Source organism: Dermacentor silvarum, chromosome 5 (assembly GCF_013339745.2).
Source record: "Dermacentor silvarum isolate Dsil-2018 chromosome 5, BIME_Dsil_1.4, whole genome shotgun sequence".
Lineage (NCBI taxonomy): Eukaryota > Metazoa > Arthropoda > Arachnida > Ixodida > Ixodidae > Dermacentor > Dermacentor silvarum.
Genome location: NC_051158.1, coordinates 157,818,330 through 157,843,222, shown reverse-complemented (window position 1 = coordinate 157,843,222; position 24,893 = coordinate 157,818,330). Strand labels below are relative to the sequence as shown.

The 24,893-nt window shown below is 49.6% G+C and overlaps 1 protein-coding gene across 1 annotated transcript; it reads left to right on the top strand.

Moving 5' to 3' along the window:
* The first annotated feature begins 4,758 nt into the window (after positions 1 to 4,758).
* Positions 4,759 to 7,183, top strand: LOC119454509 (prolyl 4-hydroxylase subunit alpha-1). Its single transcript, XM_037716419.1, has 2 exons — positions 4,759 to 4,905; positions 6,692 to 7,183. Exons 1-2 carry the CDS (start codon positions 4,759 to 4,761, stop codon positions 7,181 to 7,183), a joined length of 639 nt encoding a protein of 212 aa, XP_037572347.1.
* Positions 7,184 to 24,893: the final 17,710 nt, after the last annotated feature.

The window sequence follows — 24,893 nt, the reverse complement described above, 5'->3', positions numbered from 1 at the left end:
GAGGCAAACACAACGACGTCGTCCAAATAGACGAGGCAAGTCTGCCACTTCAAGCCTGCCAGTACTGTATCCATGACACGTTGGAAAGTGGCAGGCGCCGAGCAAAGACCAAACGGCATGACCTTGAACTCGAACAGTCCGTCTGGTGTTATAAACGCAGTCTTCTCCCGGTCCCTCTCGTCGACTTCGATTTGCCAGTAGCCGGTTTTGAGGTCCATCGACGAAAAATACTTTGCGTTGTAGAGTCGATCTAAGGCGTCGTCAATCCGTGGGAGGGGGTATACGTCCTTCTTCGTGATTTTGTTGAGGCGACGATAATCGACGAAGAAACGTAGGGTTCCATCCTTCTTCTTCACTAACACCACGGGGGACGCCCACGGACTCTTGGACGGCTGGATGATGTCATCGCGTAGCATTTCGTCGACTTGTTGCCTTATTGCCTCGCGTTCGCGCGCCGAAACTCGGTACGGGCTCTGACGGAGTGGCCGGACATTTTCGTCGGTTATGATGCGGTGCTTGGCGACAGGGGTTTGTCGAACTTTTGACGACGACGAGAAGCAGTCCTCGTATTGCAGGAGCAGAGCCTTTAGTTGTTCTTTCTTGTGCCTGGGAAGTTTCTGATTGACGTCGAAAGTTGGTTCAGGTACTATAGTCGTCGTTGCAGGTGCACTGGAATCCGCGAAGGCGAACGCACTGCTGGCTTGTACTATTTCGTCGATGTAGGCGACCGTGGTGCCTTTGTTAATGTGCTTGTATTCGGGGCTGAAGTTCGTGAGCATCACCCTTGCTTTCCCTGCACGTAGCTCAGCTATGCCTCTAGCGACGCAAATTTCACGGTCGAGCAGTAAGTGATGATCGCCCTCGATGACGCCCTCCATGTCTGCAGGCACTTCGGTACCGACGGAAATCATTACGCTGGAGCGAGGCGGAACGGTGACTTGTTCTTCAAGCACATTCAAGGCATGGTAACTTATGCTTGTATCCGGTGGTATCGCGTTGTGCGCTGAAAGCGTTATCGACTTGGACCTTAAGTCGATGACTGCACCGTGTTGATTTAGAAAGTCCATGCCTAGGATAACATCCCTGGAGCAGTGCTGCAGGATTACGAAGCTCGCCGGGTAAGTGCGGTTGTTTACCGTGACTCGCGCTGTGCAGATTCCAGTCGGCGTTATTAGGTGGCCTCCCGCTGTCCGGATATCGGGTCCTTGCCAGGCTGTTTTCACCTTCTTCAACTTGGCGGCGAACGGGCCACTGAAGACGGAATAGTCGGCTCCAGTGTCGACGAGAGCGGTGACGTTATGGCCATCGATGAGCACGTCTAGATCGGTAGACCGGCGTCTGGCGTTGCGGTTAATTCGTGGCGTCGGATCACGGCTGCGTCGGCTTGCTCTGCTGCTGCTACGTTGCGTCGGAAGGTCTTCTTTCTGCGGCGAAGTGCTGTCAAGGCTGTTGCTAGGCGGCATGCTGATATCTCGTCGTGATGATTCGCGAATCGTCGTCGTCGTCGGCGGCGGCGGAGGATCTTCGGCATTTCGTCGTACAGCAACCGCACCTCCATCGGTTGCTGCCTTTAGTTTCCCGGGTAAGGGCTGGGAGATCGGCCCCGGGTGGGACCGTTGTACTGACGGCGATGCGGCGAGATGTAGCGGCCTGGTGACGGCGAGCGTGAGGATCGTCGTGGTTGCCACTGGGCTCCGGCGAGGTAGTCGGCGATGTCGCGCGGTCGTTCACCTCGATCGGGACGCGGCGCGTTGACGGGGAACCCTCGTAGGCCCATCTCGCGGTATGGGCATCGGCGGTAGACATGGCCGGCTTCCCCGCAGTGATAGCAGAGCGGGCGGTGGTCGGGGGCGCGCCAAATGTCCGTCTTCCTCTGGTAGCTGCGCTGGGCGACGGGCGGGCGTGCTGGCGGCGGCGGCGGTGGACGACGGAACTGCGGCGTTACGGGGCCCTGGCGCGAGCGCGGAGGGGGGCCTTGACGACGGGCGTCGGCGGCGTAGGTCAGCGCTTCCGGTTGGGGTTGCGGCGATTGTGGCTGCACATCGGGAACTCCAAGTGAGCGCTGAACTTCGTCTTTGACGACGTCGGCGATAGATGCCACGTGAGGCTGCGACCCGGGAAAGAGCTTATGCAGCTCCTCGCGAACGACCGCTCTGATGGTCTCGCGCAGGTCGTCGGCGCCTAGCGCTTGAGCGTCGGCGTAGTTGGTCAGGGCACGGCGGTTGTATTGCCTGACGCGCACTTCAAGCGTCTTCTCGATCGTTGTAGCCTCGGAAAGAAATTCGGCGACAGTCTTGGGTGGGTTGCGCATCAATCCGGCGAATAGTTGGTCTTTGACACACCGCATCAAGAACCGAACTTTCTTTTCTTCAGACATGTCGGGGTCGGCGTGGCGGAAGAGGCGAGTCATCTCCTCCGTGAATATCGCGATGTCCTCGTTCGGCAATTGCACTCTGGTTTCTAAGAGAACCTCTGCCCTCTCCTTTCGTACGACACTCGTGAAGGTCCTCACGAAGTTTTCACGAAAAAGGTCCCACGTAACCAGGGTGGTCTCTCTGTTCTCAAACCAGGTCCGAGCAGCGTCATCCAACGAAAAATAGACATGGCGTAGCTTGTCATCGTCGCTCCATTTGTTGGACGTCGCGGTCCGCTCGTATGTCTCCAGCCAGGTTTCAGGGTCTTCAGCCGATGATCCACGGAAGGTCGGGGGCTCCCGAGGTTGTTGCAGCAGGATGGGGGACGCTGGGGCTGCCATTGAGGTCGTTGACTTGGCCTTGATCGCTGTGGTCTTCTCGGGAAGAAGTCCGTACCCCGGCAGAAGTCCTTGCTGCCTACGACTAGCTCGCTGGTCCTTGGTGACGTTGGCGTTGTCCGCCGGTTTCGGGCTTGGATCGCGGCTTTGCGGGGGCGTTCGCTGCATGAACGCACTAGCACCTCCACCAGATGTCACGTAGTAGTGACGCTGAAGAAAACAGTCGTAAAACTGTGTACGACGAAACTGGTTGTTTATTGGGCGAACCTGTGCCCACAAAAGCAAGGTACACTCAAAGCACAACGATAGCGGCGAACACAGTCGGCGATCGTCGAAAATCTGATCAGCGGCGAAACGCGTCGGCTTTTATACCTGAGTCATCGAAGGTTCTAGATTAATCGCTGATGCCCGCGTGTCTTCCAGAAAGTTCTAGACAATTCGTGTCAGTCATGCAATCAGATAACATAAGCGTCGGTGAAAACAGGCAATGGAAAGAAGCATCGATAACGTTCTAGAAACTTCCGATACAGGCGCGTCCTGCGCCGAGCGATAACGTTTAACATTTGTTAGCCGGTGGAAAGCGGCCACCGGTGAAAGATAAACATGTATTCGTGTCAATCTGAATCATCATTAAGCCATCCTCAAATAATTTTCATCTCTGATCAAGAATTATTTTTCCCCAATCATTGGCCCAGGTTTCATAGATCGCAGATTATATTTGTGCAAACATTGCTTGAGCCGCTAAATGCGCACGTTCGCGATGTGCTTTCTAATAATGCGCATTCAAATTTCCCGAAAATCAGGTTCGATGACATTTTTGCGAACCATGCGAAATTACTATACCTTACGGCATCTTAAACAGCATACTACAAGACCATCTAAGCACTCTAGCAACAAACATTACCATTGCGGCAGATGCATCACAATGCGAAGAAAAGACTGGAATTGGAATATTTTTCCTGCATTCGATTGGTCTTTTTTTTCTAGGTTGGCTGATTTTGTTCCTCTTTTTTTCTGGCTGAGTTTTTAGCAGTAATTCCAGCTTTACGTAAATTAGAACAAAGGACAATAGGTAGCTGTTTCTTACACATCCCTAGCCACTACGACTGATTCACCCATGCTAAAACTCTTTCACTTGCTAGTTCCTGCACATCAGCACTGTGGGTACAAGGTCATAAAGCTTTGTTCTTTAACTAAACTGCCGATTCACTAGCAAAGACATCACTTTTCGTCCCTGTTCTTCCTGTTCTACCAGGGACAGCACATATCACGACAGCTAGATTTTGGATGCAATCAATTATGAAAGCTTTATCAAACGCAGTTCAGACTGCTTCTCGAGATTGTACTTGCCTGGCATTTTCCTGGCGTAGCGAATCCTGTAACACAAAGATGATTGAGGTTTCTCTCGCCAAAAGGTCCCCCTGCAGTGTTTACAGTATGGGACTTTTTTCGGTACTAAATATCGATATGGTACTTTTGTATCTGCCCTAAGTATTCAAGAAACTAAGTATTAAATAAAAAATACGTTGCCGCTTTCCCTCCCTCAATTTTTGATGATACCTTTTCGAGACTTTGTCTGGACTTAACAGAACCTGCTATTATTTCATTTGGGGCCTCCACTCTGGGATTCAGTCACAGGGATGCTTGCTCCGCTATCCATACATTTCTTACCAAATCCAACCGAATGCCCCGCTAAATTCAATTTTTTCCTGTTTGTATACTTTTAAGTAAACTATTATTCATTCGATCTGACTTTACTGCTTTTATTTTAAACGATAATTCTACGTTATACAGCGCTAAGTCCATAGATATTCGGAAACTTATACTTCAAATAAATTTGGAATCATCCATCCATTTCTTGGTCAATCCCCCATAGTGGGTAGGAGCCACATACGATATAGGCAACAACAACAATGACATCGCCTGCGTTTCGAAGCCTTCTTTCCCTCGCGTTTACGTACCACGTAGCCTTGTGCTCCTCCGACCTATTCGCGGCAACTGAAGACATGCAGAAGTGCATGGTCACCGAGCACATCACTCTCGAAGACGGCCACTTCTACGTCCTCTTGCAAGAGCGTAATCTGGCCACTGCCATAAGTCGCTACGAAACATTCCAGAATGTCAAGTCACTGCGACAGGACCAGAACGCCTTGGTAAGGTTCCTCTTCCTGAGTAGGCTGGCAACATTTATTTCGTACGTGAACGTGATTTCAGCGCATCCCTATCTAAGGAGCTTTCCCCTCGCTTTTCTCTCGCCTTCCTTTCGAAAGTGGTGGCCCACGAACAGTGACGTCACAGGAGCCGCTGTTGGAATCTGTAAGCTGCAGCACCTGTACGAAATCCCCGTGACTAAGATGGCTGCCATGAAGTCCAGCTTACTGCCAGCCAATTCACCCGAAGATTTCACTTGCGTGGCCAGGGGCTGTTCGATGGCCGCAGAGTATGGAAACACCTCCGCCTGGATTCGAGCAGCGCTTGCAAAGGCGTCGTCATCCCTAACTAGAGGTGCTTTCCGGAGCCTTCAATTAGGTCTCGGCTGGTTGCAGGCAAACGACGAGCGCTGGCCTCGGTTGCGACGATGGGCGAAGTCTGAGTCTACGAAAGCGAGCAAAAGCTACCCTTCCTCGCCGGAGTCAGATATCAACGAGTACAAGCATGTATGTGTCACACAGGGATCCTTTAGGCCGTCTGGAAGCAGACTTGTGTGCAAGATGTCCACGAACTTCGGAGATCCACGCTTGATTCTTCAGCCGCTCAAATTAGAGGTGTTGTCACTCAAGCCACGAGTGGTTCTCATCAGAGACTTCCTCTCCCCATCGGAAGTACACTTCATCCGATCGGCAGCGCAGAAACGATTCAAGCGTGCAGGAATCTATTCCCCGACTGGCGTCAATACATCGCCAAGCTGGAAACGAATAGGCAAGGTAAGAGTGCATGCATTTCGTGACCATCTGGATTTTGTTTCTGAAACTTTCTGCAGCATGAAACGCGGTGCAATTTGTTTGGTTACCTCCTAGATTAAATCTCGTCACCACGTACCTACAAGCCAACGAGTGTGAGGAGGAAAGGAAAGAGTGTAATGTTTTACGTCATTTTTATTGCAGTCATTCCAAAGCAAACGAGACGAAGGGAAGATGAGGAGATGCGGGGGAGAAATGAAACATGGACCTAAGAGGTTCTCACTTAGCGTTATGTGAGAGGAAGGCGAAGAACGGATGGCGGTTGCATAAACTGCCTCTGCAGTGAAAAGCTTTAACGTTGTCATAAATGAAAAAAATAAATGCAATTTTCCGCAATCATTAGCTTTCAAATGTTATAACATTTCATTGCAGTTCGTCTGCCACGTAGGCAATAGACGCGCGAAACGTGTCGGACAAATAGGCTCGATCATGGTCAAACGCGTGATATAGAAAATATTTTGCATTTCAAGGCTTATCAACGAGGAATAATGCTGCCTAATTTTTTTATTATCCTCGGTAGCATGACTCATTTTATTTCAGTCTCTGCTCTGAAGTAAGGAAGTAGTATGGAGAGAGGCATTACATTCACAATTGCTTGTGTGATATTTACGACAACAACAACAATGCAAAGCGTTCTCATTATTTGTGAGACAAACCATAATTATTGATGCCTATCCGGTGTCATTTATGTTTCCCAAGGAACTGCTCTGGTCCTCTGGAATTAAAACTGTAAAGTCAGTCCCAGATAATCAAGAGAAAAAAGTCTGCATTTCGAACCGACAGGCTACACAGGGCACCCAAACTATCAGCAATATTAATTAAAACGGTTTGCGAAGCACGCAAATTATGCTCAAACGGATGTTTTATGTGCTTTGCGAGACAATTCTCGTGAACATGTTAACAAAAACATAACAAAATCTGATAAATAACTTCATTATTACAACTTTATTACTCTTCTTTTTTTTTTCACTGCATGAAGGTTTCCTGGCTTCGGAACTTGCAACACCGAATTCTGGAGCGCGTCACTCGGCGCATAGAAGTCGCGACTGATTTGTCGCTGGAATCTGCCGAGTCGTATCAGGTGGTCAACTACGGCATCGGTGGACACTACACGCCCCACATGGACGCCCATGGGTTAGATAAAATTACTAGCTACGTGGACATTCACGACGGCAACCGACTGGCCACCATGCTCATGTACCTCACAGACGTGGAAGCGGGAGGCGCCACAGCGTTCGTCAAATTGGGCATCGCGGTGAAACCACGCATCGGTGACGCCCTCTTTTGGTACGACGTGAAACCATATGATGGAAACGAGTTTGCCAAGATGTCTTTCTGGCACCAAAAAAGAAAGGCGGATGAGCTCACGACGCACGTTGCCTGTCCCGTTCTGTGGGGCTCCAAGTGGATTGTGACCAAGTGGATTCGCGAGCGAAACAACTTCGTCGTGCACTACAACACGCCCGGCTGACGCCCAGTTACGTGCGGCCCAAGAAAAACGTGAACCTCGTGTTGGTTCTGGCTCAATGGATCATCCCTTTTTCGTCGGTTTTAAATTACGATTTCGACCTATGTGAAAGGCCGTGCTTTCTGTAAAGTACTGTCAAACCATTTTCTGTTATGACAAAAAGGTCGGACCAAGCTGGTGCGCTCTGGTTTGCTATTGCAACTGTAAAAGCGGAAAGGGAGAGAAGGGTTGACCCTTGCTTATGCTCAATCTTGCAGACAAAAGTGCTGCGGTTAGATGACCTGACATCGAACCAGGCTGGCGGGGAAAAGGTTAGATACAAACATAGAAAAAAACGATGATAGATAGTTAGCCCCCGAAAAGGCCGTGAGGTAACCTAAGTGAGGAATGATAAGGAAGGAACAAAAAGAAATTGTATGCGCATGCGCACAAGACAGCGGTCACGCTAAAAGCTCAGGGTAGCACTGTCTGAAATACCGGGGACACAACGCAAGAAGCGGAGAGAGATTGCAATTGTGAATCGTAATGTGATTAGCATACTATGGAAAACTAAGGCACTTTCCAGTTTGTCCACAGCTATCCAAACTTTTCACGCCCACTTTAGCTACTCGGTACGTGTCACTGCGTAATTTACCGAAAAGAGGACTTGGCGTAGGCAACTTTGGTCGTTCATTGTGTGCCAATGAGTATGTGCCACAATACGCAATTTGGCCCATTGGATATGTGCACAACTGTGTATGTGCCTGCATGGACAATTTGAGTCGTTGGGTATGCCCCACGAAGCATATGACAATAGTAGGTGTCGTGGAATATTCCAAGTTTTAAATACTTATGGAATATTACACACTACACTCGTGGACAACTTTCTGTGGCAATGAAAGGAAAGCTACGGGCGCGTGGCTGCTGCACATGTGTTACCGCGCCAAGTAGTCCGGCAGCATTTGACAGTGCTTTTGGTTGCTCGGAACGGACGCTGAATCGACGCAGCTTCCACGTGCAACGGTTTCGCGTTTGCTCGGACGCGGAAGGGAGAAGCCGCAAACTAAGCAAACTTTCACACTCAGTTGTGGGTTCTGTATTATTTACCTGTTGCTAATACGGTGTTTCTGTTTTCTCTTCCCCAGCCTAAACAAACCTGTATTTAAGCGAGGGACTCTTTTCAGAAGCGCTCTCACATGTGCGCGCTTTGCCTCCGTAGCTTTCCCTTCATTGCCACAGAAAGTTGTCCGCGAGTATAGCTATTCGCATTCCAAAAAGAAATACTCGGTATTTTAGAACATTTAAAACTAACCAAAGGTTTCACAAAAACCGAATGTCGCAGTTCTGGTTACTGTTCTCCATCTCCTAAACATTGCATTTCAAGTTACCTGAAGTGATATACCGACAAAAGCTTTCGTAGCCATTCGGAAGCCAAATGGGTACTGCAAGCCTGCAACCTGTGTGTCGCGGCAGAAGTCTACATAACAACTAGTGATCTTTATTGCGTTGGCATTCCTTGTGTACTTCGCGCAATTTCTTGGGGCTACGCCGTGAAACAATTTATACCATTCAAGGTGGAAAAACGTGAATTCTGTCTATAACTAGCACATGTACTTACAAAAAAAAAATAATCAGAGCCTTTCCACCACTTGAAGATGAAAGACCAGCGAAGTTGTACTTGTTGATAACTATATTGTGAGACGTCAGCCGATGCGATGCCTTTATTTCCGAGCAGCCGCCCGAGTCAGAGACGAAGCACCGCACGAGACAAAAGATGATGATGAGTCGTATGTACTAATGACGACGACGATATGCACGAATAGCGCTCACACAAGATGATGAGTCGTTTGTACAGATGACGACGACGATATGCACAAAATGCGCTCACACTAACTTCCCCCCTTCAGTAAAGCGGTCAGCAAGACCGCAAGCTAGAAAGGGTAGGTACGGCGAATGTAGGGTTTCAGGCGATATACGTGAACGATTTCCGTAGTGCGGCGGCGCTGGTCAGTAGCTGAGCTGACAGGAGTGACGCGGTAGTTAACTGCCGAAGTTCTTTGCAACACGGTGTAGGGGCCAAGATATCTGTGGAGAAACTTTTCACAGAGGCCCGGTGCGCGAACAGGTGTCTATAAAAGAACTTCGTCGCCTGGGCGGAACGAAGCAACGCGACGCGTCGCATCATAGCGAATTTTGCTTTTGTCCAGAATGGTAGCGGTGTTGGCGCGGGAAATTTCACGGCAGCGGGCGATGCGAGCAGCAAATTCTTCAGGAAGAGACGCGGATGGAGCAGCAGGTGCTGAAAGGAGTGTAGTGTCCAAGACGAAAGACGGCGCACGACCGTACACAAGGAAGAAGGGACTGTAATTGGTTGTATTGTACGCAAACGTCACGAAAGGTAGGATGGTGTCCCAGTTGGTGTGATCGGGTCGAACATATACATTGACATCATGTCGGACAAAGTTCGATGAAAACGCTCGGTAAGGCCATTTGTTTGCGGATGGTACGCTGATGTGGTCTTATGGGTGGTGTCAGAGGCCTGGAGTACTTCACGAAGGACATGCGAAAGAAACGTCTTGCCACGGTCACTCAGGAGCACACGAGGTGCGCCGTGGCGCAAAACGATACCGTGCACGAAAAACTCGGTGACTTCTGAGGCAGTACCAGAGCGAAGAACAGCTGTCTCAGCCTACCGCGTTAGATGATCCACTGCGCTAACGATCCAGTGGTGACCAGCGGGCGTGAGTGGGAGGGGTCCGTACAAGTCTATGCCCAGAATTTCGAAGGGGGTGGACGGGCATGGTAGAGGCTGCAGAGGACCGGTTGGAAGGGATGTCGAGCGTTTTCTGTGTTGGCATGACGCGCAGGAGCTAACGTATTTGGCGACAGAGATGGAAAGGCCCGGCCAGAAACAACGCGTTTTGATGCGGTCGTAGGTCTTAAGAAAGCCGAAGTGGCCAGCCGTCGCGTCGTCGTGAAATGCTTCTAATACTTGAAGTCGAAGTGAGCGAGGTATGACTGGTACCCACCGGTTACCGGAAGGATGGTAGATTAATCGAAATAACGCTCCACCCTGAAGCTTAAAACGTGAAAGTTGTCGTCTTAAGCAACTGTTGGGGGGTCGTGCCAAGCCAGTAAGTCGGTCGATCAGCGTCCGGCAGTATGGGTCAGTACGCTGGAGTGAGACGAGGTCAGTGGACAGAAGAAAGTCAACTGAAGCAACCGCCTGTCCCGGGCTACTGGACGTGTACTGAGACGTGTGGCTAGATGGTGACGTGCAGACCGAAGGTGAAAAATGGGCGTTTGGAGACAGTGGGCAGCGTGACAAAGCGTCGGCATCTTGATGTTCTTTGCCGGACCTATACGTGACATTAAAGTCATATTCCTGCAAGCGCAGTACCCGACGGCCGAGGCGTCCAGACAAGTTTTTCAGGGACGACAACCAACAGAGAGCATATGATCGGTCACAATTGTGAAACGGCGGCCGTAGAGATAGGGTCGAAATTTTTGTATTGACCACACGATGGCGAGGCATTCCTGTTCTGTAATTGTATAGTTGCGCTCAGCAGGAGAAAGAGTACGGTTTGCATAAGCCACAACTTGCTCTTCAGACTTCTGATTCCGCTGCAGCAGGACAGCGCCAATTCCATGCCCACTGGCATCAGTGTGTAGAATAGTAGGGGCGGTTGCATCGAAATGACGGAGCACGGGCCCTGACGTGAGAAGTCGTTTGAGGGTCTGGAAGGCAGCTTCACAGTCGTCCGACCACACAAATGATGCGCTCGAAGTCAAAAGTTTGTGTAGATGAGCGGCGATGGTGGCGAAGTCACGGACAAAGCGGCGGAAGTAGGACGCGAGTCCTAGAAAGCTGCGGAGTTCTTTAAGTGTGGTTGGTGGCGGAAATTGTAGCACTGCAGCGATTTCTGGGATCAGGCTGGATGCCATGCTTACTGACGACGTGGCCCAATACTTTAATGCTTCGGCTTGCAAAGCGGCACTTTTTAGTATTGAGTTGGAGACCAGCCTTTGCTAGACACGTCAGAACTTGGTCTAGACGTTGTAGGTGCTGGGAGAAACTTGACGAAAAGATCACAATGTCGTCCAAGTAACAAAGGCATGTCTTCCATTTTAAGCCACGGAGTACTGTATCTATCATACGTTCAAACGTAGCTGGCGCATTGCACAGTCCAAAAGGCATCACGTTAAATTCGAAAAGGCCATCAGGTGTAGCAAACGCAGTCTTTTCTTTATCTTGCTCATGCACAATTGGAATTTGCCAATAGCCGGAGCGCAAGTCGAGGCTCGAGAAATACTCCGCACCTTGTAAGGTATCCAAAGCATCGTCAATACGAGGCATTGGATAAACATCCTTGCAGGTAATTTTGTTTAGCGCCCTATAATCGATGAAAAAGCGCACAGAACCATCCTTTTAACACGAAAGTGTTTTATGCCGGGGTCCACCAAGACTTCACTGACGTATTTCCGTCACGGAAATACGTCATAGAACATAATACAAAGAAAGAAACCAGAAGAAAAAGTTCCACAAACATGCAAAATTTGGGAATCGAACCCACGACCTCTCGGTCCGCGACGATAGATCGCCGAGCGTTTAACCCATTGCGCCACAAACGCATTTGCAGAGAGCTACACAGACGCGCCTTATATATCTAACACTCCTCCGTGTACCCGCGCTCTTGCTCGGGGCGGTGCCGCCGCCTACGAGCAGAAAAGAGAAGTACTGCATTATGACACTAACGCGCACCGACAGTGAACGCTTCGGTGGTCTCAGCGCTACGACGCCTCGATGCCAGCATTCGAAGGGACGCTGGCATCAAGAAGCACTACCAACGCCACCTAGGTGGCGTTCACCGCACTCAGCACAGCGGAGCCTGGCCTCCGCAATTAGCTCTGAAAATGTTTCTGAAGTTGATCGCGGAGGCTGCAATTACGACGCGCTGTACGCGCTGATTTGACTCGGTGACGATTCAGTTACGTGCTTTGTCTTGCACGTTGTATTAGTGTGTCAGTTACGTGCTTCGTCTTTCGCGTTGTGCTAGCGTGTGCAGCGTAGTGCAGCTTCCATATGCACGACGGTTGCTCATGGTCATCGACGTTGGTAGTCGTGATGGAGGAGACGTGCCACCAGGCGTCAGCGTGGGTGCATCAACGCCTAAGGGCGCTTTAGCCACAAAACACCAATAGACATTATATATCAATGTGCAATAAACATTACACTAGTTCTGTGAAGACACGTTTCACTTTCGTGTTCTATACCGATTCCTATATAAGAGGGATCAACCACATTTTTTTTTAACAAGCACAACAGGAGAAGACCAAGGGCTTGCTGAAGGCCTTATAATGATGCGTGTCAGCATGTCGTTCACTTGTTCTTCTGTAACTTTTCGCTCCGAATGTAACACACGGTACGGGCGACGGCGAATGATGCGAGAGCCGTCTGTTTCAATTCGATGAGTAGTTGCAGTGGTCTGACCCAGGCCTCGCGAAGAAACGTCAAAACAAGCTGCATGCTTCGTTAAAATGGTGAGGAGTGCATCCGTCTGGGCCGGATTGAGATCTGCACTCAAGGTGCCCTTAATAGCACTAGTGTGGCCTTCTGCGGGCGTACAATGCGCAGAAGATGTGGCAGGCGAAACACTGACGACACATACCGGCGCAGCGTCGGCGAGCTTGGCGACGGTAGACCCTTTCGGCAGTAGTAGTGGCTCAGGAGTCGTATTAAAGGCTGTGAGGTTGGCATAGCCACTCGAGAACCGGACCAAGCAAGAAGCGATGGCGAGTCCTCGAGAAATGGAGCGCTGAGAAGGTACAACCAATGCGTCTCCATCGACACTGTCTGTTGACTCAAGGGTAAGAACACGTTCTTCGTCTGGTTGGATAATAAAGTCCACTGCTGCAATGAGGTTGGGACACGGGGAATCGAAAACGGGTTAAGTCTCGGTGTCGCTGATGTGGATGCTTGGGTCGCCGCACGAAATTAGTGCAGAAGCAGCGGACAGGAAGTCCCATCCTAATATGATCTGATGAGCGCACGTCGAAAGCACCGCAAGTTGTACATGATGACGAATACCGTCTATCAGGACGCGAGCTGTGCACTGTCCGGTAGGAAAGATGGGAACGTCATTGGCACCACATAAGACCGGACCAACATACGGCGTTTGCACTTTTCGCAGACGGAAGCACAGTTCACGATGTATAACAGAAATAGCGGCTCCAGTATCTACAACGGCGTCGACGGAAGCACCTTCCACACAAACGGAGAGCAAATTGGCGGGGCGAGCAGGAGGAATTGGGACAGTCCGATACGGTGCAGTTTCTTTTCCGAAAACTGCAGCCTCTAGTTTTCCGAACGGGTGTCCACAACATGGGAAGCAGCACGCAAGGGCGATGAGGAACGGCGGTAAGGTGAAGGAGAGCGACGCCGGGGCGAGCGGGATGCTCGAGCCATGTCCTGGGAAGGTGAAGGAGAGCGACCAGAAGAGGTTGTGTACGGTCCGGGAACGTACGAATCTAGCCCTGGTATTCTTTCTCGCTCAAAGGTGTCATAGCCGCGCTTTTCACCTGGGTGACGCCCGGGAACGTAGGAGTCAAACCTAGGTGCGCTGTCTCGCTCAAAGGTAGCATAGGGGCCCCGCCTTTCACCTTGCTGACGCCGACGGCAGAGTAGTACGGCTGTGCAGGAATATTCGCTGCCAGCGAAGCTAGGGGGTCGCGGTAAGCTTCGGCAGGTGGAGACTGAACGGTCGAGGGAGGCCGGGAGGCAATTTCGGCATAACTTGGCGGACGAAATGGTGCAGTAGACTTGTCCATTCGGACGTTTGTCATCGACGCCAGTTCGTCCTTGATGTTACGCAGTCCAGGAGGAGCGGGGCGAACGGTTGCAAGCGTCGTAGGTCCAGAAAGATGGCCGTGAAGTTCCTCCCTGATGAGAGTGCGTATCAGGGCTCGCAGCTCAGCATCACCGTTGAGATGAGGGTCGGCAGAGGCGCGTGGCAGGCGAATAGACTGGAGCGTGTCTAGACGCTGGCAGGCCGTGATAATAGCCTCAACGCAGTTTGGGTTCTGCATGACGAGAGCATTAAAGGCGACCGTGTTGATGCCCTTCAGTATGTGGCGAACGCGATCAGCTTCCGCCATGTCATCTGTGCGCGGCGGCAGAGAGCGAGGACGTCCTCAATGTAGGACGCATAGGACTCGTCCTGCTCTTGTATGCGCGTTGCCAGCTTCTTTTTCGCGACATCGGAGCGTCCAGAGGACATGCCGAATATCTGGCGAAATTGCTGGGTGAATGATGGCCAGTCCGAGAAGTCACTTTCGTGGTTAAAAAACCATGTCCTCGCAACTTCGGTTAAGTAGAAAGCGACATACCGCAATTTGTGCGTGTCGTCCCAATGATTGGAGTCGCTGGCTCTGTTGTAGTGATCGAGCCAATCTTCGACGTCGTCGCCGCGGAGGCCGGCAAAGATGGGAGGATCTCGGTGTGTGGTATTCACCGTCCAGGTAGGCCCAGCGGGCTGAGCAGAGGTGGTAGCAGCACTGGTGGACGGGTTGGTTTCTGCCATCACCGTGGTAGGCGAGAGCAAACGACGACCGGATCGGAGCTCCAGGGGAATCGGGAAAGTAAGAGGACGTGGGAATTGAAGCACAATCCACCACTTGTGAGACGTCGGCCGATGCGATGCCTTTATTTCCGAGCAGCCGCCCGAGTCAGAGACGAAGCACCGCACGAGACAAAAGATGATGATGAGTCGTATGTACAAATGACGAAGACGATATGCACAAATAGCGCTCACACAAGATGATGAGTCGTATGTACAGATGACGACGACGATATACACAAAATGTGCTCACAATATTCAGTTTATATATGGTTAATTGCTATGTTGATTTAATAAAGACACATAGACTTAACTTCGTTGTTGTTATAGTCTTTTAGTTTCTTTTTACTTTGTCACTATAGTAACAACTGCTATGTGGTCACTGTGATGTACTGCAATTGGTTACCGATGCTTTCGCGCCCACTCCCACTTCTGTTCGCGAAGGCGATTCTCACGGGCACGCTGCTGTTCTTCATCGGTAACAAAGCCGCTATCCGACGTTACGGATCCTTCGGACGACACGCGTTCGGCTATCGCGGATCCCCGTCACATTCGCGCCCATTCACGCCGCTGCTCACGCCGGCGTCTTTCCATGCACGTTCTTTTTCTTCAGTACGCACTACCCTCGTCCTGGCCATAGCAAGACCAAACTATAACTGCTTATAACTTCGCTAGAGCGATGTCGACGTCACAAGAAAATGAGGCACAGGCATAAGTGGGCACAGAATGACGTTTTATTATTCCGCCTTCCACTCCGGAGCCACGGAGCACCGCCGGCGCGCAGCAGGCAACTTTTGATTCAATTTTGTTGGCGCGACTTTTTAACAGCGGAGCTGTTTAAGCTCTTCGTTGCGCCGTGTAGCATAGACCAGAAACTGCGCCTGGCGATGACGTCCCCGCGCGTTGCCTAGCAATCACTTGGCGCAGCTGCGCCTCGCTTCGCCTAGCTTCGGCAACGCTCCTCCGCCGCCGAGCCAGCTGTTAGGACCGCGCACATGCTCCGTCTAGCAATCACGTCAATTTGCGTCGCCTAGCAACCACCTGGCATAGCTGCTCCCCGCTCCGCCTAGGCATGGCATCGCTTCACCAAGCTTTTCACGCCGCCTTTCCCAGCTACCGCGCACATGCTTCGCCTCGCCACACCGAGAACGCGCGCCCGCCGAGGGATCACGTGACCTCACCTGAACTCCGGCTCCCGCCAAAACCTCCTCGCGCTGTCGGGTAGGCGTAGCCAAAAACCGCGACGTCACTGCGCGCCAACACGGTTCGCGGGTTGTGTGGGCTTTGCCTATCTGTGTCCGGCAAGTGTGGTGGCGGAGCTTAGTCGTGAAGTCACCGGGAGATAAAAGCTCGGAGCCGCCGCGACGGCGGCAGAACTCTCGTTGACTCATTGGCGAGTACATGTAGCTTTGACTTGTGACGACCAAAGAACCGGACACCCGAAAAGAAGCCGCTGATCTTGAAGCGCGTCGCGCGGCCAAGCGAGAATCTGCGCGTCGGCTGCGAGCCAATTCGGAATACCATGCCGAGCAGTACTTAGTATATTTCCTAGCAAAACCTGTCCAAGCCTAGCAAAACCTGGAAGAAGCTAGGTCGATCACCAGCTCCGCTGGTTACTCCGGCCATGCACCACTAATGCTAGCTGCCCACATTTTATTGCGATAGCAATTATATGGACACTTCAACCGGATTTCTGCCGTCGGCGTCGTCGTCGCCGTCGCCGTCGCCGTCGCCGTGAGGTTCCGTATAGATAAAATCTTCGCCGCGCGCCGTATGCCCCAGCGGAAGCGTGGGGGGACGCGCGCTGTCACGGAGAGCGAACGCACTCAATCTCCCACGCGCAAGCAAGGAAGCGGAAAGCCAGCGCCGGAGGGAGCAGGGGGGGGGGGGGGGCACTTCTCTGCCAACAACCGCGCTCGTCGCTCGTCCGCACAGTCTCTTATCTCTCCCACGCGCAAGCCAGGAAGCGGGAAGCCAGCGCCGGAGGGAGCATGGGGGGGGGGGGGGGGGCGCACTTCTACGCTTCCAACAACCGCGCTCGTCGTTCGTTCGACCGCACCGTCTCTTATCTCCACACGGCTCTGACCTTTATGCCGCTCAGTTTCCGTTGATAGACCGCACGTACAGTACCTTCGCCCGCGCAGCGGGCGAACGTACATGTACGTTGCGCTGCCAGCGTTTTGACAGTCGTTGGCTGCAGTCATTCAGTGTGATCTATTCATGTTTGTTTGTGCGCGCTCACACCACGCTTGTTCATTCAGTTAGTAATAGTCGGGCCACATTTTCCAACGCACGCTACACATGCAATGCTGCCCAGATCGGCAGTGCAGCACTACAGGTGTGTCCCTTCGCACGCGCTGCCCACGGTAAGCGCTTCTCATCAACACCACCGTTTCACACGCGCCTTCTCGTGGTCATCGAGTCTCTCTTCATGTCGGTCTACTTACGCCGCAGCACACCTGCTTACTTAATCAGCTCATGTTTACTACAATTCATATTGCTACCAAGGCCGCTCACCTTACTTCGTATGACATTGCTGTGTTGCTATCGCATTCATTGCTTCGCCCTTAGGGCGAAACTGTGACATTTTTTAACACGAAAGTGTTTTATGCCGGGGTCCACCAAGACTTCACTGACGTATTTCCGTCACGGAAATACGTCATAGAACATAATACAAAGAAAGAAACCAGAAGAAAAAGTTCCACAAACATGCAAAATTTGGGAATCGAACCCACGACCTCTCGGTCCGCGACGATAGATCGCCGAGCGTTTAACCCATTGCGCCACAAACGCATTTGCAGAGAGCTACACAGACGCGCCTTATATATCTAACACTCCTCCGTGTACCCGCGCTCTTGCTCGGGGCGGTGCCGCCGCCTACGAGCAGAAAAGAGAAGTACTGCATTATGACACTAACGCGCACCGACAGTGAACGCTTCGGTGGTCTCAGCGCTACGACGCCTCGATGCCAGCATTCGAAGGGACGCTGGCATCAAGAAGCACTACCAACGCCACCTAGGTGGCGTTCACCGCACTCAGCACAGCGGAGCCTGGCCTCCGCAATTAGCTCTGAAAATGTTTCTGAAGTTGATCGCGGAGGCTGCAATTACGACGCGCTGTACGCGCTGATTTGACTCGGTGACGATTCAGTTACGTGCTTTGTCTTGCACGTTGTATTAGTGTGTCAGTTACGTGCTTCGTCTTTCGCGTTGTGCTAGCGTGTGCAGCGTAGTGCAGCTTCCATATGCACGACGGTTGCTCATGGTCATCGACGTTGGTAGTCGTGATGGAGGAGACGTGCCACCAGGCGTCAGCGTGGGTGCATCAACGCCTAAGGGCGCTTTAGCCACAAAACACCAATAGACATTATATATCAATGTGCAATAAACATTACACTAGTTCTGTGAAGACACGTTTCACTTTCGTGTTCTATACCGATTCCTATATAAGAGGGATCAACCACATTTTTTTCTACACACCCTGTCGACGCACGCAGCAATTGGACCACGAATGTCCTCCGGATGTCCCGATTAGATCCAAGCGTATAAGTCCCAGTAAGGACGCCCAGTGGATAGCACGAGGACATTAATTTCGTGGCGTCCTATTTAAAACATCCTTCGGACATCCACAGGACTGAAGTTCTGGGATCTCAACAAATCCCCAAATTTTAATCCAATGGATGTACAAAGTATGTTTTCAACGGGATTTGCCATACCGGACATATGTGGGACCAACACACATAATCCAACTGGTACTACGTACAAGATCTTATCGCCGCATATTAACGCGACAGCGTTAAGGGCCCCGTGTTGTAGAAAATCCGGCGTCGGCGTCCGTGGGGGAGAAAATTATCCCGAACCACCTCGACCGCGCAGGCCCTCCGCGTGGCGCAAAGTGTTAGTGAACCAAAAAATAATTTGTCACAGTGAAATCCGTCAGAAAAATGGTAAAGTACGACTTAACCACAACCCACAGACATGGTGGCGCCGAACTGTTATTTAAATGTACGAGAAAACATAATTCTGTTACGAGAAAACTCAAACACAACCCCTTTTGCCCGCATTTCTACCATACCAACGTAGCGCGCTCCGGTATGCTACTTGAGAAAATGTTATCCAGATGGCACTCGCATCCTCAGTAGGTTAGGGTAGAGTGACCTAGAATATGGGAAAGTGTCCAAAGCGCCGCGCGAATGCATGGGAGGAGCGAGGACATTTTTGTGTGAACTCCCGCGCCGCGGCGCTGCTGTACCGGACCCGTACCGAACCAAAGATCAGTAGGCCGGTTGGCTCTGGGAGCACACGGTAATACGACAAATGAGGCAGTGCATGGTGACATGGGTTGGGCCTCTTTTGAAGTCAGAGAAGCACAAAGCAAAATTAGTTTTGAAGAAAGGCTCAGGAACATGGATGAAAATAAATGGGCGGCTAAAGTGCACAAGTATCTCTACATGAAAAGCGTGGACACAGAATGGAGGAAGAGGTCAAGGAAGTTGGCAACCAAGTACAGGATAATCGAAACTGTATATAGACAACCAGGGGTCATCAGAAAGAAAGTGAGAGAAATAGAGACCGTGAATTGGATGCAAAGAATGGAAACAAAAAGGACAATGGAGATTTACAAGAATGAGAAGAAAGAAATTAGAAGGGAAAATCTGTACGATAACACAAAGGGCAGTGCCTTGCTATTTGAGGCTCGAGCCGGTTGCCTAAGGACGAAAACATATCGGAACAAATATTCGGAACTAGATAAGACATGTGTATGCTGCAGTAAAGATCCAGAGACCACTCAGCACATCCTAATGGAATGCGACGGGATCCACCCAGCGAGAACCGTAGGTAACGTGCAACTCCCAGAAGCGCTTGGGTTTAAAGTGGAACGAAACATAAACAGATCAGCCGTAGAGATCAGCAAGAGACGATTAGAGTACTGGTGGAAAAAAGCAGGGAAAAGATGGATACGACCTGATCTCTTAAAATCATAGGCAACGGTACAGGGTAAATTTTTGAAAAAGAAAAATAATGAGAGGTATACAAAAATGCTAGATAAAGAGCATGTATAGTATACCTGATTAAATCAAGCAGGCTAGGTGACTATTTGTCGCAGCCCCGTTTCAAAGGGGATGCCAATAAATCATCATCATCATCATCATCGTGGGCTTTCTCCGATGCGGAAGCCGCGCCAAAGGCGGCGGGCGTCTGCTACGAGCCTGATATTTTGGTTGCTATTAGCCAACATCGCAATAATTTGGGATATATGAAGTACCACGTCACCGCAACGTAATACCGCAGTGACTCACCGCACAAAGAACGCGTTTGCTGGCTGTGAATACGGGTATTTTGTATATTTCCTTCTAGCTCGCTTGGTCCCCTATTACGCGGCTATTTGAGTAACGCATTCCGCGCGCTTACTTCATTTAGTTATGCGTTTGAATGAGCAACGTGAACGTGCTGCAGAAGAAAATAAGCTGTAAATCGCGATGACAACCAGGAGAACGTGGAAGATATGGTTAGCTCAAGCTAACGCTTTTACACCCTATCATTCCCTTTCTTTTATTTCGTGCATTCGGTTTGTTTTATAAGACTGCCTTCCACGCTCTGCTGTTTCTTTATTAAGGCGAAATCCTTAACAGGCTTTTGGGAAGCGTAATGTGTCCGTCGGTGGGGCCGCGGTATCAAAAATAAATACGAACCGCGTAACTCTCGCGTGTCGTTCACTTGGTATATAGTCCAAAGTATAGCGTGGAAAGGCACAAATTTGTGACTAAGATGACTGATGGGTCATGGCAATAGTAACTTGACATACTTGCATTCACGTCGCGATTACCGACAACAATATCAGGTGTGGTGCAAACCCGCATTTTTCGGCCAGTAATCCCTCTGATGGTGTGGGTGTGACGATGAGAACGTGTTGAATGCCAATCTCGATCCCAGCGTGTCGACCTTGCTCATATATCATGAAGAACTGAGAGCACAGGTAAAGGGTAATAATAGTAATGTTAATTTCTGGGGTTTTACATCCAAAAATCAAAATATGGCTATGAGAGACGCCGTATTGGAGGGCTCCGGTAATTTCGACCGCCTGGGGTTCTTTAACGTGCACCTATATCTATGTACACGGGTGTTTTATGCATTTCGCCTCCATCTAAATGTAAGCCACGGTGGCCGGGAATCGAACCCGTGTCCTCGAGCTTAGCAGTCCAACCTGCCAAAGCCACTAAGCTACCACGGCGTGTAGGTAAAGGGTACGCGAGAAATATACGCGGGCAAAAAACAAGACAAACCAAAACAAATAAAACGCTAACAGTGCAACTTTGTGTACGTACACCTCATTTCATAATTACGAGCGAACGTCAGATAACGAACATGACGCCTTACGGATGTGCAACTCGTCTTTCGCCTTCCTGTGTTGCAAGAGCGCAAACACTAAGCGAATTTTAACATGAAAGTAACTTTAGGAATATTTATTGCGTATGCTCGCTGGTTCGTACACAGCAAATATACTTACTGATAAATATTTACATGCTTGTAGTTACGTAATGAAAGAGGCAACTAATCACCAGAATATAAACTTTCATGTTTTACTGATTGAAGGTAACAATTTTAGGGATACGTAGAATCAATAGCGATATTTGTAGTGCATCAAAGACAGTAATTTTAAAGACGATTTTCCACTCAATATAATGCAAGCACAAACACCATCACGCGCCATGAATGCTTGTTAGTTTATGTAAAAAATTACACGTTAAGCAATAACTATTATATCATGAGAAGTTATATGTTGGTAACTTCAGAGAGGATTCACGGATTAATAAAACAAGGCTTTGCTGCAATAACTTTTGCATAAGAAGTGAGTGAATAGCTAGGCCAGTAGTAGCTATCTATTAATTTCAACGTAGAAATATATATATTTGTTCACGATTTTTTATGTTTATTTACCTATTGGCTGGAATGGCTTTTCTTTCGAATGTCTGAATTTGAAACCAGCTTCACTCACGGTGAACCTTAAGGTACATCGTGCGCGAAGTTTGTATTGAAGAGTTAGCGTACAGCAAGAATTGTTCGTGTACACCCTCTCATGGCGATCTGTTCATAATAAGTATTTTCGAGGCTAAAAAATTATGAATAATTACATATGCATATGGCTCTAAACCACTACTGACCGTGTCACCGTGAGCGAAATGCGCGTAGTGGTGAGCGAAGCGGTCACTGCACGCACGTATTTCACTTGACTGCGCGAGTAATTTACTTTTTTCGTTACTCCTATTCTTGCAAGCATGGTGCTATTGCCCGCGTACCTATGCGAATAACGTTTCTTTTTTTACGTTCTTTCCTTGCACGGGCTCATTTAGCGCGTTTCTACGCACGCACAGTTACCGTAATACCGTTTGCGAATTCTAGCACCGGAGCTAGGCCGCGCTGATGAGTTTGATACGTTAGTTTTTGCATTATCATGCTGCCCAAGCACAAAGAAACGCTCAAAGATGGGTAAGCTCCATGCAGCACCATTCTGTTGAAGTTAAATAGACTTTAAGTGCTTTGCGTGGAAAATGAACGCAAAAAACTACAGCGCGTAGCAGACGACCCTCGCTTCCCGCGCGCTTCGCGAGCGCGAAAAGCCCACGGGTCCGGAGCAGCAGCGGCGCGGCGCGGCAGTTCACAGAAAAAGGCCCTCGCCGGAGCCGGCGCTTTGGACACTCTCCCATATTCTAGGTCACTCTACTTCCAGCCTTTTGAGCCGTACAACGTCGATGCCACCCCTACGCCACACAGCCGAAGGTCGAAGACGTAAATGTATGGCGCCGGGAACATGCCCCAAGTTGCCTAATTCAATCACATTTATTATGCCGTGTGTATGTTTGAAATACGCACAATTTTTGGGGGGGGCTTCGATGTTTGGTACATAAGGTTTGCGACCCCCTGTGGGTGGAAGTTTTTCTTTTTCGCTGCTGTATTTTGGTTTACACGTCACGCCTCCTTTACCGTAGCTAGCCACAATTTTTCTTCAACTGCGAGGTTTTCTTTCGAGGAACCCGGTTGGGTTTCCATAGTAGCGAATTGCTACATTTGGGTGGATGTTTCAGTTTCTCTTTAATTACTTATCTCCACCTAGCGGATTTCCGCTGAACTATTACATCATATACTTGCCTTTGCTTCGAGTTGTCGACAAATTCGACTTCGCCCTGCCATCTGCTAGCCGCCTGGTTAGCTCAGATGGTAGAGCGGCTGCCCCGGAAAGGCGGTGGTCCCGGGTTCGAGTCCCGGACCAGGACGAATTTTTCTTCAACTGCGAGGTTTTCTTTCGAGGAACCCGGTTGGGTTTCCATAGTAGCGAATTGCTACATTTGGGTGGATGTTTCAGTTTCTCTTTAATTACTTATCTCCACCTAGCGGATTTCCGCTGAACTATTACATCATATACTTGCCTTTGCTTCGAGTTGTCGACAAATTCGACTTCGCCCTGCCATCTGCTAGCCGCCTGGTTAGCTCAGATGGTAGAGCGGCTGCCCCGGAAAGGCGGTGGTCCCGGGTTCGAGTCCCGGACCAGGACGAATTTTTCTTCAACTGCGAGGTTTTCTTTCGAGGAACCCGGTTGGGTTTCCATAGTAGCGAATTGCTACATTTGGGTGGATGTTTCAGTTTCTCTTTAATTACTTATCTCCACCTAGCGGATTTCCGCTGAACTATTACATCATATACTTGCCTTTGCTTCGAGTTGTCGACAAATTCGACTTCGCCCTGCCATCTGCTAGCCGCCTGGTTAGCTCAGATGGTAGAGCGGCTGCCCCGGAAAGGCGGTGGTCCCGGGTTCGAGTCCCGGACCAGGACGAATTTTTCTTCAACTGCGAGGTTTTCTTTCGAGGAACCCGGTTGGGTTTCCATAGTAGCGAATTGCTACATTTGGGTGGATGTTTCAGTTTCTCTTTAATTACTGATCTCCACCTAGCGGATTTCCGCTGAACTATTACATCATATACTTGCCTTTGCTTCGAGTTGTCGACAAATTCGACTTCGCCCTGCCATCTGCTAGCCGCCTGGTTAGCTCAGATGGTAGAGCGGCTGCCCCGGAAAGGCGGTGGTCCCGGGTTCGAGTCCCGGACCAGGACGAATTTTTCTTCAACTGCGAGGTTTTCTTTCGAGGAACCCGGTTGGGTTTCCATAGTAGCGAATTGCTACATTTGGGTGGATGTTTCAGTTTCTCTTTAATTAGCCACTCGCGCACGGCGGTTAGTTTCCCCTGCGTTGCGCGTGCTCTTCGCGTTCGTTGCAATTATTTGACGATATCTACGCGCAATTTTGCTTTTTTTGCCCACAAAACTGTGTGCTGACAGGATTAATCTGGTGTAAAAATAACTGCAATGTGAAAATAAGGTTTAGTTAGTGCTGTAGAGAAACATGTAACGTAACCTGTCTGTATCAATCTTGCGTAGTACACACAAGAAACCAAACGATGCACAAAATACATTTGCTTAGTAATGTCTAGTAAAGTAAATCATGAAAGAGATATGTACATGAAAAGTTATATGTACTGTGCGGCGCCTGAAGGCTTTGTTGAAAGACGAGATAAAAAAAATCGCAAGGTAGGCTCGACACACACAATGCAGGATAGGGAGCGTTTTTCTTAATTATTCATTGCATGGGGGGGGGGGGGATTTCAAGTGAGTAAATCAACCTTATTACACACAATATAAATCGAAAACAAGAATACAAACAAGAAAACGCAACCGCAGGTAATATTAATCAAGATATCCAGCCAGAATACATCAGCTACCATCGAATACGTCGCATCAGCCAAACACATGGATGGCGAGTACAGAACATTTTATAAATAACCATTCGAACAGTGATAACTACATTCAAAAAATAAACAACACTGCATACATATCGCGTACAAAAACCGTAAATGAAACTAGGACAGTCAAATACAGATTAGCAATGTTTTTCACTTCGAAAATATAGTCCATGATGATGTAAGGCTGTTGACTTTAACAGACGGCGCCCATCCTGTCGATTTCCCTCGTACTGGTCCTCTTCAAAGTGTTTCTAAGTACAATCAAAACAACAAAAGTGATTATTGATATGAAAAGATGCCTTGTAAATACAGAGAACCCATTACAG

Bases quoted from the DNA above. Each gene is read 5' to 3' on its own strand.
- LOC119454509 (XM_037716419.1), top strand. From the start codon at position 4,759: ATGCAGAAGTGCATGGTCACCGAGCACATCACTCTCGAAGACGGCCAC. The intron at 4,906-6,691 runs GTAAGGTTCCTC...CACTGCATGAAG, and splicing joins GACAGGACCAGAACGCCTTG to GTTTCCTGGCTTCGGAACTT.